General features: G+C 41.3%; 2 protein-coding genes across 2 annotated transcripts; one reads left to right on the plus strand and one right to left on the minus strand.

The window, feature by feature from the left end:
- The first annotated feature begins 2,070 nt into the window (after positions 1-2,070).
- Positions 2,071-6,721, plus strand: LOC5507862 (neurexin-3). Its single transcript, XM_001628432.3, has 2 exons — positions 2,071-2,996; positions 4,771-6,721. Exons 1-2 carry the CDS (start codon positions 2,264-2,266, stop codon positions 6,087-6,089), a joined length of 2,052 nt encoding a protein of 683 aa, XP_001628482.3. The 5' UTR covers positions 2,071-2,263; the 3' UTR covers positions 6,090-6,721.
- A 14-nt stretch (positions 6,722-6,735) lies between these two features.
- Positions 6,736-12,384, minus strand: LOC5507863 (E3 ubiquitin-protein ligase TRIM71). Its single transcript, XM_032376599.2, has 2 exons — positions 10,165-12,384; positions 6,736-9,262 (listed from the first exon to the last, which is right to left on the minus strand). The coding sequence occupies exons 1-2, from the start codon at positions 11,859-11,861 to the stop codon at positions 8,620-8,622; spliced, it is 2,340 nt and encodes a 779-aa protein (XP_032232490.2). The 5' UTR covers positions 11,862-12,384; the 3' UTR covers positions 6,736-8,619.
- Positions 12,385-12,425: the final 41 nt, after the last annotated feature.

The following is a 12,425-nucleotide window of genomic DNA, read 5'->3' on the forward strand; positions in this document are numbered from 1 at the left end:
TCGCGCTTTGTGCTTATAACACCGCACCTTTACGTATTTTATACAGTTTAAGCTGATGAAACACGAGACCAACTTGACACGCCACCAAAACCTCATACTCGAAGACCCATCGGTCTGAGCGGTAAGGGTCTCGTTACCTTCGTGAATTTTTCTCCGTCTAGGAAAGGAAAGGAAGCACTGGATTCTCGAGTATGACAATAGCCTTGTGGTAGTTTGTTAAAATAAAGCTTCCAGATGGGTTGTAGGAATTGAAAACTATCTATTTTCCATATGGTACTAAACGCATGTCGCTTGTTTCTTGACATACCCACACCCACAACTCCATACCCACCCCCACGACTCCATACCCACACCCACGACTCCATACCCACACCCACGACTCCATACCCACACCCACGACTATGTATGATGTTTTAAGTGGCGTAGTGTTTCCTCAGCTAAAACTGTATAAAATAAGTAAAGGTGCGGTGTTATAAGCACAAAGCGCGATATTCTAAGTCATACACGCAAATACTGCGATGTTAAAAGCGATATTTTAAGTCATACACGCAAAAAGTGCGATGTTATAAGCGAAAAAGTGCCATATTATGAGATATAATGTGCGATGTTTTGAAGCAAATTGTCTTATGTCGTGACGCCAAGAGTCAGATGTTGTTGTCCAATCGTGTGTGATAGTCACATGTCATTGTGCAAAAAGTCCAATGTCGTAACGCAAAAAGTGCGATCTCGTGAAGCACAGCACAAAGTGCGTTTGCAAAAAGTGAGTTTTTTCTACATAGACCAGCACGCTTTGCGAATAGACTAGAAACGTAATTGCGAAATCCTGAGCTTAAATTGATATATATAAGTAAATATAAATATTAAATCAAGATTATAAGCCATAAAGCTCAATGAAATAAATAGCATTGTTGATAAGACAAAGTAAAAGGTTCAGCATTGCGACCCATTGTGAGTCGTTGCCATAGATATTATGGAATGCTGTAAATGATTGTCAAAAAAGTTAGATATTATTAGCATTAAATCGATGAGCCGCCCCGTGATTTATCGTTTGGAGGAGAGGCTTCCGATGTAGAGTTATCATTGGGGCCGTAGTCCCGCAAGGCGAGCTAGAGGTACCTGCATCTGTAGAACACTGAATAAAGCTCGAGCGAGCACTCAACCAGTTCAGCCTTTGATCCCGTATCGCTAAGGCTTCTTTTCCTCGGCCTATCCTGAAGTTCTGCTTAATTTTTAGTCCTTGTAGGTAGCTCACAGGTCATTCGTATAGAATCCAGTTATTTGAAAATTCTCTTCAAATTTGTGAAATGAAGTTCTAAATCACAAAGTTAAATATTTTATGCATAGACCAAACAAAACTGAAATTATTTGGCTATTCGGCAAATCGCGATATGTTATAAAAACACAAAGTTAATTATTTTATGCAATAAACAAAAACTGAAATGATTTGCGCATTCGGCAAATCGCGATATTTTTAAGACATTTTTTAAGACACAAAGTACCATGTTATGAAGCACAAAGTTAAATATTTAATGCACAGACAAAAACTGGAATGATTTGCGCATTCGGAAAATCGCGAGATTTTTAAGACACAAAGTTGAATATTTTATGCAATAGACAAAACCTGAAATGATTTGCGCATTCGGCAAATCGCGAGATTTTTTAAGACACAAAGTCCCATGTTATAAAGCACAAAGTCAAATATTTTATGCAATAGACAAATAGTGCTATGTTATAAGCACAAAGTTGAATGTCGTGAACGATATACTGAAATGTTTTAAGCAAAGGCAAAATGATGAGTTTTTAAGACACAAAGTGCGATGTTTTGAGACACAAAGTGCGATATGGTGAACTAAACCTGCAATGTTTTAAGCGATAATCAAATAGTGCTTTGTCGTGACACTCAAAGTCAGTTGTCGTGACGCAAATAGTTCAAAGTCGTGACAGAAAGGTGAGATGTTGTTAACGAAAATCTTGAGTGGCCCTCATGGGCTTCCGTAGCTTATGTTGACGTGATATTATGATGTGATAGGATAGTTTTACCAACTGTACAGGATGTGACGTGTAACCCCTGGTCATGTGAAAACAGCAGGTCGCATCCGGCATCTGTCAGCAATCGGACTTCTCTTGATCCACTGAAGAAAATTATCCAGTAGCCTTGCAATCGGCTCCGTAAACAACGGAGTCTCAACTGCTCTTGAACTATTCTTTTGCTCAGCTGATGAAGTAATAGGCTAGGTAGTGTCAACAGAACAACAAGTACGGCATGGGCGATAACGGTTTGTGGAGAGTGCTACCATTATTGTGCGTTGTTTGTCTTGCTTCTGTGGACTGCCGTTCGAGAGCTCCACGCGTTTCCTTTGTAGATCCCAAATCGTCATTTGCGCAACATCAGCAGTGGCGGGCTTCGTCTAATGGAACTCTAACATTCTCGTTTAAGACTTTTCTAAAAGACGCGTTGTTGATTTATCAAGATGATGGCGTTATGGACTATTTTAATCTCGAACTTAAAGTAGGTCGACTTTTATTGAATATTCGGACCGGTAGGAAAACATCGCAAGTCACTTTAGGTAACCAACTAAACGACCTCTCATGGCACCAAGTTTCTATTCACGTAGAACATGTCAAGATAGGCCTTACACTGGACGATCATACCAGAGTGGTAAAGATCCCAAGAAAAAATCTGGCATTAAAGAACAATCCATCCCGTTATTTGTACTTTGGAGGCCTCCCGCGATCGCTTAGCATATCAACGTTATCATTTCCTGCGGTGGTGTTTGCGAAAAGGTTCACTGGTTGTATTAAAGATGTAGAGATACAGATTGGAAATGGTGTCCAGGAGGAACTGAGGCTGGTTGAATCTAAGGGTCGTGTTAGAGGCTGTAGGAACGCGTGTAGAAGTAATCCCTGTCAAAACGGGGGACGGTGCATCAATAAGATCTGGAGCTCGGCGTGTGACTGCTCTGGAACTGGTTTTTATGGAAATCAGTGCACGGAAGGTGAGAGTAAGGCTAGCTAGAGGGGGAGGGTGGTATATCAAAATACATGTCGGAAAAAGCGACAATACGCGCGGATCATCAGTATTGTAATACTACTACTGCTATTGTAATATTGCTACTCGGAACTCGAATTTGTACCCGGGGGAACTTTTGGTACTCTGGTACATGTGTACATATATGGAGAAGTCTTGCGGATCACCAAGAATAATCAAAACGCAAAAAAAATAATGAAAACATGATGATTTTTTAAGCTGGTAAAACTAAATAACTTATTCTGCCTGTCGAGCAAGGGAAGTGGGAGGCTGCGTTATCCCTTAAAGGGACGGTCCAACCGTAAACATCATCCATCAAACCAATAGTATAGCCACAAGGCACGAATAAGCCAAGGTAGAACTTTTGATATCTAATACTCCTTAAAGAAATATTTATCCCGCACTGCCTGTGGTAACATTAGCTTTTTTTTTTGTTTTTTTTTAAGTGTCTGGAGGGCTTCATCTATTTGCGTTGGTTTTCCGGTCTGCGATTCAATCCGATTTGCGGCAAAATTATCCATCTGTCAGATGGTGCAATGTGTTGGATGTGTGAACACGGTTTGGGGGTTGAGCGTGCTCGTAATTTTACTTCAGTTTTCAATTTTCATTTTTATGTTTTATGTCATAATGAACTCATGAAGTTAAATTTCAAATTTACCGGCGCTTATTATTTGGCGACCTCGGCGTTCGGGCCTTTCAGTTGCAGACCAAACCCTTTTGATGGAAAAGGTTGACTTTAATTCTGGCGCGAAATAGCCGCTCTAGGAGAGACTTTCATTAAGTTGGGTAGATAGAAAAAACATAGATATCAAGTAAAAAACATTGCCTTATTTGGAAGATGCGCGTAACTCAACTCCAGGAAAAGCCTTTTTTTATCTATTTATGGGTACGGGACATTGCATTTATGGTTGTCCATCATTTTTCTCCTGCGCAGAGCTTTCTTGTGTCTCTCGTTTCCTTTACTCCACATTGATGTGTGGAGAAAAAGAAACGAGCGACACCGAAAGCTCTTCGTAGGAGGGTAGTTCATCATAGGCGATGTGTTATACATTTATTCGCGATTGCTATTACGTCTATGGTCGGTAAATTACATTTCATGAATGATGTCCTTGGTCCCCGAGTATGTCAGCTTGAGCGCGGTGTTAATTCAATCAGAGCCCTGAAGGGGAAAAGAGGGAACCGGGATTCGCCATTTTTTAAGACCAGGCGTCATTCACACTTTGTTTAATCGGTGCAGGCCCATGGCTAGAATTTTATGAGTTTGACCAAAAATATCTTCTCCTAGCAGTGGTTCCAAATTCTCATTCATTTGAGGGGACCCTCCTCGAGGGGAGGGGGGGGGGGTATTTCGAACTCCTGGTGCAGCCTGGCGATGGGCCTGGTGGACCCCGCGTTTATTTTGTCTTCAGGGACTAGTGGTATTTAGCTCAGGGAATTTGTGGTCTAGGCAACTGCGTAAGAAACGCAGTTGCTTCTGTTTACCGTAATTGCTCTTAAGTAAAGCACCTCAAATAAGCGCCTTACCTAAAAGTGTTGCACTTTATAAACTCCGATGACAAAAGGGGACTGTACGTTCGAAGGAAAGTAACGAAAACTGACAGCAACTAGCCACAAAAAGTTGTAATCGAAAGCTTGTTTTGCCATGTATTAGTAATTTGAAAACTTTTATCCTTGCTCGTTACAAAAAAGCGCTTTTTATTAGATATCTCAAAGTGTGACTGACTCCCTTTGTTTCGCCTCAGAACCCCCGCGCCTGTCCATGACCGCGTCTGATTACGTCATTCACGATATGTCCCAAGAGGCCACAGCGACTTTCTACGATCACGTGGTCATCGACTTCAGGGCCACAAGCTCTGATGGCATCATCCTACAGACGAGCTTCGCGAGCGATTTCCTGCTGGTGGAGCTTCACCGTGGAGTCCTAGTTATGCAACTGGACATCGGAGCAGGAATGCTGAAGCTGAGCATTGGCGAGAAATTGTCTGACGCGCGCTGGCATCGGGCGGAGATCAAACGCGCTAGGCGTAATGTTAAACTCACTCTGGATGAGCGTTTGAAAGTTGATGGAACTTGCCCACCGAGTTTAACAGCATTTAACATGCAGGGAGGGGAGGGAAGGGTTTATATTGGTGGCGTCTCAGACCCAACCAGGAGTAAGAACTCTGTAAGTAGGAAGAATTTCGAAGGATGCATAAGGAAATTGGTTTTCAACTTCAACGAATATGTTGGAAAAGTGAAAGCAAGGCACGCTTCTTTAAAAAATGTCGGAAAAGTTTCGTTGTCGTGTCCAACACCAACAACGACGTCATCACTTGAGACCACAATGACCACATCATTTTCTACTGAGGAACCATTGAAACCTTCCGAAGCTCCTACGCCTATTGAAACACAGGTAATGACGTCGGTGAAACAAGAAAGCACCACAGGTAGCCCAGTAACGGAAGAGGTCGAAGTTACAATTCCTCTGAGAAAATGCCCTTGGAGTAGTAACAAGGACTGCGACCGTGAAAGGAATAGCGTCAAGGAAATTTCGACAACTCGCCGCCCTCGTAAGTCCACTCACAGACCGAAAAAACCCACCCGACGTCCCCGAAAAAATAGCCCTCGGACACGGAAACCTACCCGCCGCCCAAGAAAGAATACCCATAAGTCCCGCAGAACCAGAAAAACAACACCTCAACCGACCACTCAATACTACTCAACGTCACATGATCCGATGACGTCACAATCAAAGAAGACAGCATGCGGTGACAATGGGTGTACTACAGAGGAGACAATGGATACGATGGGATTTATCATCCCTCCCACCCCTACTGGGGGACATAACGTCACATCGGATAAGCCTGTGATGGCAGCGTCGGGGGGGCCTGGGGACAAAAGTAACATTGGGACTGTGATCGGGCTCGTGGTGGCTTTTCTTTGCCTCGTGGGAGCATGTGCGTTTGTCTCGAGGCATTTCAACAAGAAACGACACAGCCAGAGACAGGAACTTCTTGAAGACATCAATGATAACCTTACGATGCCTGATGGCAAGAGTGGGAAAGACGAGTTTCTTGTCTGAGGACTTGTAACAATTGTTATGGGTTTTGTTAGGGAAGGGTATGAAAAAGGGGAGTATATCGGTGAAAACAGGTAACGATGGAACGAGGAACTTTAAAACATTAGTCGCAAAAGGATTATATTCCCGCAAGCTTTTTGTGCAAAAGGTCTCATCCTCATTTGCTTTCCAGTTTCACCTTAATTCTTTTCCTCGACGTTTGGTTCTATTTTAAGTGTAAAAATGACAAGGGGTATTTAATGCTTTCTTTTTTTGATTCTATTAAGCTACCTGGCCCACGGAAATGGTAACTTCGGGCTGTAGCAGTTTGACATCTGCATTCACTGAAGAATGTTTACAGAATACTCAAAATCATGGTAATGATAGATCCTTTCTTTACCCCGTCTACCCTCACTGGCGGCCAAAAAAATTGGCCATTTCTTATTAAGTAATGTTCAAATGTGCACAACCCCCGTCAACCAATCCCGGGTACGTGTCTGCATTGTTCATTCATTCTGTTGTCTGTTACGTCTTGATGGAAATATGGGAATCATGCATTTTATTAAGGGATAAATATCACTGGGGTTACTACAATCAATTGTATGGGTACACTAAGTGTCATGATTACTTTTGGGAATAAATATTTAAAAACAAAATATGATGATGGCCATTTAAGTGCAAATATTTATTATTACAGGGATAACTATTAATCAGCTAATTCCTTTACAAATCTGTTACACGCTCATAGCAGTGTGGGGACAGCCCTTCCTCTCAATAGAAAGAAATAGGCAACTTACAAGAAATCACATGATTTTTCCCTTTTTTTGGCAAAATAACAGATACAAAAAGCAACTTATTCAGCACATAACAATCAACCAGAAAGCTTGTTGAGAAAAATCAATGTCAGAAACAGCCGCAACCATTTCTTTGTTTATTTGGCATGAATTTGCCACTCAAAAAATCATGTGATTTCTTAGTGCCTTTTAGTACCACTGTGAGCTGGGGCAAGATACCTAATAGAAAATGGTCCGCTGAATGGGAGAGTACCTAACCTCAAAACCCTGGGTACAGGTCTTCTATATTCATTGAGAGCACATCCTTTTAGAAGTTAATGTATGGGACATTCAAAATGTGATCTGAAGGACCCCTTTGGATTATCTCATTTTAGAAATCCTAGCTAATATGCCCCTGGTATTTATTACCCTAACTATGGGATATAGGAGACTTTCTGACTGTTTGTTTTTTCGATATTTCCATAAAGGCCGGATTTGTCCTTAAATTAATATATGATTATTCATTAATGGGTGACAATCTCACACACAACACCAAGCTTATATAAATATCAGGGATATGCATTGTTCAGAATTGTAGGGGTAAGAATAAGAATAGAGCATTGCTTCATTGCCAGATTTTTTGCCTTGGAAATTAATGTTCTAAGCCTCTGGGTTTGGAACTGAGCTTCCTTTCCCCCCATGCCAGCCACCGGTCCCCCTCCTTTATACCAGCCATACTACATACCCCTGTCATAAATAATAACTATAAAAATAGAACAATAGTGCTTGGAGGTTGTTATGATATTTTTAAAGAGTTTTAACTCTTTGATTATTAACATTAAATAACACCTAAATATAAGCTATAGTTACATGCAGTCAAATTAAAACAGAATAAAAACTGGTGCATGCCCTGAGGAAGGGTACAAGGGGTCAAGACCCCACCCTGCTCATGTGACGAGGTTAGTTTAACTCCAGTTGACCCTTTCGTTTTTTGCTAAGTAAACGGTCAATTTTGTGTGTATTTGGAAAGAAAATTTCTAGATGGATCTAGTGATAACCTATTACCAGAGCTAAATGATGCTTTGAACTTAGTTTCTGTTAACAGTGAATTACTACTCTGGACCCCACCGAGCATTTGTCTCTAGACACGCCCCTAAAAAACATTTGGTCAACACACTTTGGTACCCTATATATTGTAAACAAGCCAAGACCACCTCCCATACCAGCAGCGTAGCCAGGGCCTTTTCGGGGGCCGAAAAGGCCCTTTCAAGAATTTTTTTCATGTACTGCAGATAATGTCTCATACATTTACTGTATTTTTTGGTGCTAGAAGAAGGGGGGGGGGCCTGGGCCACCCCTGTTGCTACGCCCCTGCATGTGTGATCATTGAGGTATACAAATTCATTATTAGCTAGAAAAGCTAGGTAATACGTTGCCTTCCCTTTATGATCTGGGCTGATACTTCAATTTTATTTAATTTGAATAAGACACTGGGTGAGCTTGCAGCTCCTTGAAAAACTTAGGATAGACAAACATAGACAGACTATAGTAGACTGATGCATAATTTCGTGAAGTAGTGTATATAGGCCTTGCACCAACAGGGTGGTCAGAGGAAGTTTGAGGGAACATGACTTGGACATTGATATTTTTCATTGCTTTTGCATTCATGAAACATGAAAGAAAATGCTTGGTTTGTGAGATAGGCTTTCTATTCTCTGTTAAACTAAATCCCCCCTTTCCTTTCCCTCTGTATATTGGGTCATAGGAGTGGTGACCTCCAATTAGAAATGATCTCTGGACATCTCCCTACCATTAGAAAGTCTTGACATCTCCCTTCCATTCAGCAGTCCATTCACTTGTGTCTCCTTTCTACATTTGAATATCTGAATTCTGTTGTTTCCCCAGTCACTCACAATAACTCTCTCTCCCCCAACCACTGAAATGCTTAGTGGAAATGCAAACTGCCCTATCCCCTTCCCATTAGTGCCAAAAGAGCTCAGTACTGTACCATCAAACTTGAAAAACTGTAACCTATGATTCTCAAAATCACAAACTATGATATTCTGGTATTTATCAATGGCAAGACCCCGTGGCCCATGCAGCTCTCCTCTCTTGGAGCCTGGCTTGCCGATGACATGAGAAAATTTACCATTCTTGTCAAAGACCTTTATAACATTATTGCCAGTGTCAGAGACAATGAAGGCTTCCTTGTCGTCATGGTACAGGGCACATCTTGGTTGGATGATTCTCTCTTCACCGGTGTCTCCAAGCTTCATCAGGAATTTGCCTTCACTGGAGAACACTTGTACTCTGTTGTTGTTCCAGTCAGTCACTATGACTCTACCTTTGCCATCGACAGACACTCCACATGGTCCATTAAACTGGCCGGGGCCCTCACCAACACAACCAAACTTCCGTATGAACCTGAAGTGATAATAAAAGTTAGTGAGGGGGGGTACTGTCTATCCTTAAGGTTCTCTACTGGGGGGGGGGGGAACTCTCCAGAAAAATAGATGGGGTTGATAGCCACATCTTTTAGAGTATGAAATTTTGACCAAATACAATCCCTTAGGGGGTGTTGAAGGATTTTTCCGATGTTTCCATTTCTTAGGATATAAAATTCAACCAACTGCTATTCTTAAGGGGATGTTTAACATTTTTTTCAGATTCTGCAATATCTTAGGGTTAAAAATTATTTTAACCACACCCAATTTGCTATCTTTTAGGGGTAGGAATTTCTGTTGACCACGCCCAAAGTGCCCTCTCTTAGGGTAAAAAATAATTTTGCTGACCATCGTTTCTGTCTGTTTTTATTGGAGTCCCCCATGGGGTATTCTAATACAACTTTTTCAAATAAGATTGACAATAGGAAAATGGGAACTGGCATATTAGTATGTTGGCTGACAGAGTTGTTTTTTTTTTTCATAAATGTGTCCATTCACTACATGGTTCTCACTGGAGGCTTAATGGATGTACTGACTGTTAAAAATACACAAAAATGTTGGATTCTGCATAGCCACTAGTTTCAGGCATTTGCAGTTTTCCATTATGTTTTTTTTTAGTGATTCTTCCAGTTTTTTTTTTATAGTATTCTTCCAATATCATAAAGAAGTTGTTTGTGGAGTATTTGTTGAGTTTCTTGGAAGACCAGGTGCATACACAGGGGGGTGCATGCAGGCTGCAAAAAATTCCTTATTAAGGAATTCCTTATTAAGGAATCTTCAAATACTATGCTTTTTCCATACGATACCTATATGCCTATATGCATCCCCCTCAGACAATCCCGGGGACGCACCTGAAGAGGGTCAGAAAATAGGGGAACATACCTTCCATTCTTGACATCAACAACTTGAATCCTGTTATTGTCACTATCAGCAACATACAGACACTTTTCAGACTTGTCAAATGCTATAGCCATAGGATGCATAAACTTCCCATCGTCTGAGCCTTCTCCTCCAAAGTCAAACATGAGATTTCCATCTGGAGTGAAGACTTGCAAGTGGTGCTTTAAGCTGTCAGATACCACGATCTGGCCGATGGTACTGACTGCGACACCATGAGGCTGAAGGAATTTCCCTTTTGTCATACCATGAGAACCAAATGACTTGACAGGGGTAAGCACGGGCTGCTTGACCTCGACATTGAAAGGACTATCCTTAATATGTTGACCACCAATTTCTACCTGTATCTTATATATTCCAGGAACTCTTGCAATATACTTCACTTCATAGTGACCATTGTGAAGGCTTTTCACAGATGCTTCCACATCGCCCCACATCATCGAGTCTACACCCACAACCACATGATCAATCTCGCTGTAGTAGACATCACCCTGTGCATTCCTAGTCGTGACAGTAAAATACACCTCCTCACCGGCTGACACATCAGAAAGCCCCTCCCCTTCAGCTGTTGACTCAATGGGCTCAGTCAGACTTGTGCTAATGTGCCCAAGACAAACAGATAGGATACCATTATAGGCTTCAGAATTAGCGACATACCCCACTCTCTCATTTTCAGCAGGTGTGACCCCTACATTAGTGTCCAGGATCTCATTGACTCGTTCAAACATGTGATTTTTGATTGACAGGATTTCCTCGCTCATGTTTCTCTGCAGTAGGTCCTCAGTGAATACGACTGCGCCCATCGTCTGTCTGTGCATCGTCTCATACATCTGAAGTTGAAATGATAAATTCTCTTGCTTGTCTTTACGGATTTTTTCAAGTTCGTTTATCATCTCCTCTTCATGTTTCTTCAATGTGCGAACCAAGCTCTCAATTCTAGACTTGATATCACTCTTGACATAATCAATCTGCTCATTAACTTCCATTTTCTTAAATTCCACATTACTTATCCCCGTTTCCACGGTTTTAAGCTTGCTTTTTAACTTGATGTTTCCGTCAATAATCTTCATCTTATGGTCGTTTGCCGCGTCGTGGATGTCGATGATTTTATGCTTGTGCTGTATGGCGACATTGCAAATGTGACAAACACACGCATCACAATCATAGCAAAAATACTCCACAACTCCACGGTCATTAAACTTGTGCGCACAAAACACGGCTCGTCTTAATAAATCATCATATTCCTTCTGCTTGAATCTTCCCAATTGAATGCTTCTGTGGCCACTACTGCGTGTAATGACATTGTGTGCCGTTAAGCACTCCTCACACATGAAAGTATCACACGCAAAACAAAACGAATTGAGAAGCACTTTACGGTGGCAATTACCACAGTTGGAATCGCTATAGGATCTTCGCTTTGCTACATAGATGTCATGCAGTCGATTGAGAAAGAAATTAGGAGGTAGCGTATTAAACAATCCACCCTCTGGCTTCCTAATCTCATACTTGCACGTTGGACAAGCAATGTAGGCTTGATATGGCCGGCTTCGAGCGATCTCGTTCAGGCATTCCGCACAAAAAGAATGCAAACAAGGCGTGATTCGCGGGTTCTTGAATACATTCGAGCATTGTCGACATGTTAAAAGCTCCTCTAAGTTCTCTAAGATGCTCTGTATGTCCATTTTGCAAGCGATACGTGGCACTAGCCAAAATTTTCAATAGAATATGCAACGACGCGCGAATCTATGACCCCGTCGGCAGGCTACTGGAGTATTAATGAGTGCCTCTTGCTGGGTTTTGTTTCAAATATTTACACGTGGGTTGTGTTTTGTAAGCCGGTATTATCTTGGTCCCTTTGTCTTTTTGTCAAAGGAATGATCATTAAGACTAACATTCCAATAAAACTCGATAAATACAGAATTTTATCGGTATTTTGTTGTTTGTTTGTTATCAACACTTTGTGCTTTTGTTTGGCAACAACTTGAACCTTGTTTCTCTGTCCAAGAAACTTCACTTCAGACTCAAGAACGCAACAGAAAAGTGTCAGTTAGGTTATTTTTTTTTTAATTTTAATACTACCTCTTAGACTGAAAATGCTTCTTTGATAAAAAAGAATCTTCCTTAGTTTTCTTATCAAGAAAGATAAGGTTTTACACATTAAAAGAATTTATAAACATCGCGTGACTCCTTATCGTTGTGTGACAGGTCACACCACCTATACCGCCAGTGCCCCCCTACGAGCGAAT

This window comes from Nematostella vectensis, chromosome 7 (assembly GCF_932526225.1).
Source record: "Nematostella vectensis chromosome 7, jaNemVect1.1, whole genome shotgun sequence".
In the NCBI taxonomy this organism is placed as follows: domain Eukaryota; kingdom Metazoa; phylum Cnidaria; class Anthozoa; order Actiniaria; family Edwardsiidae; genus Nematostella; species Nematostella vectensis.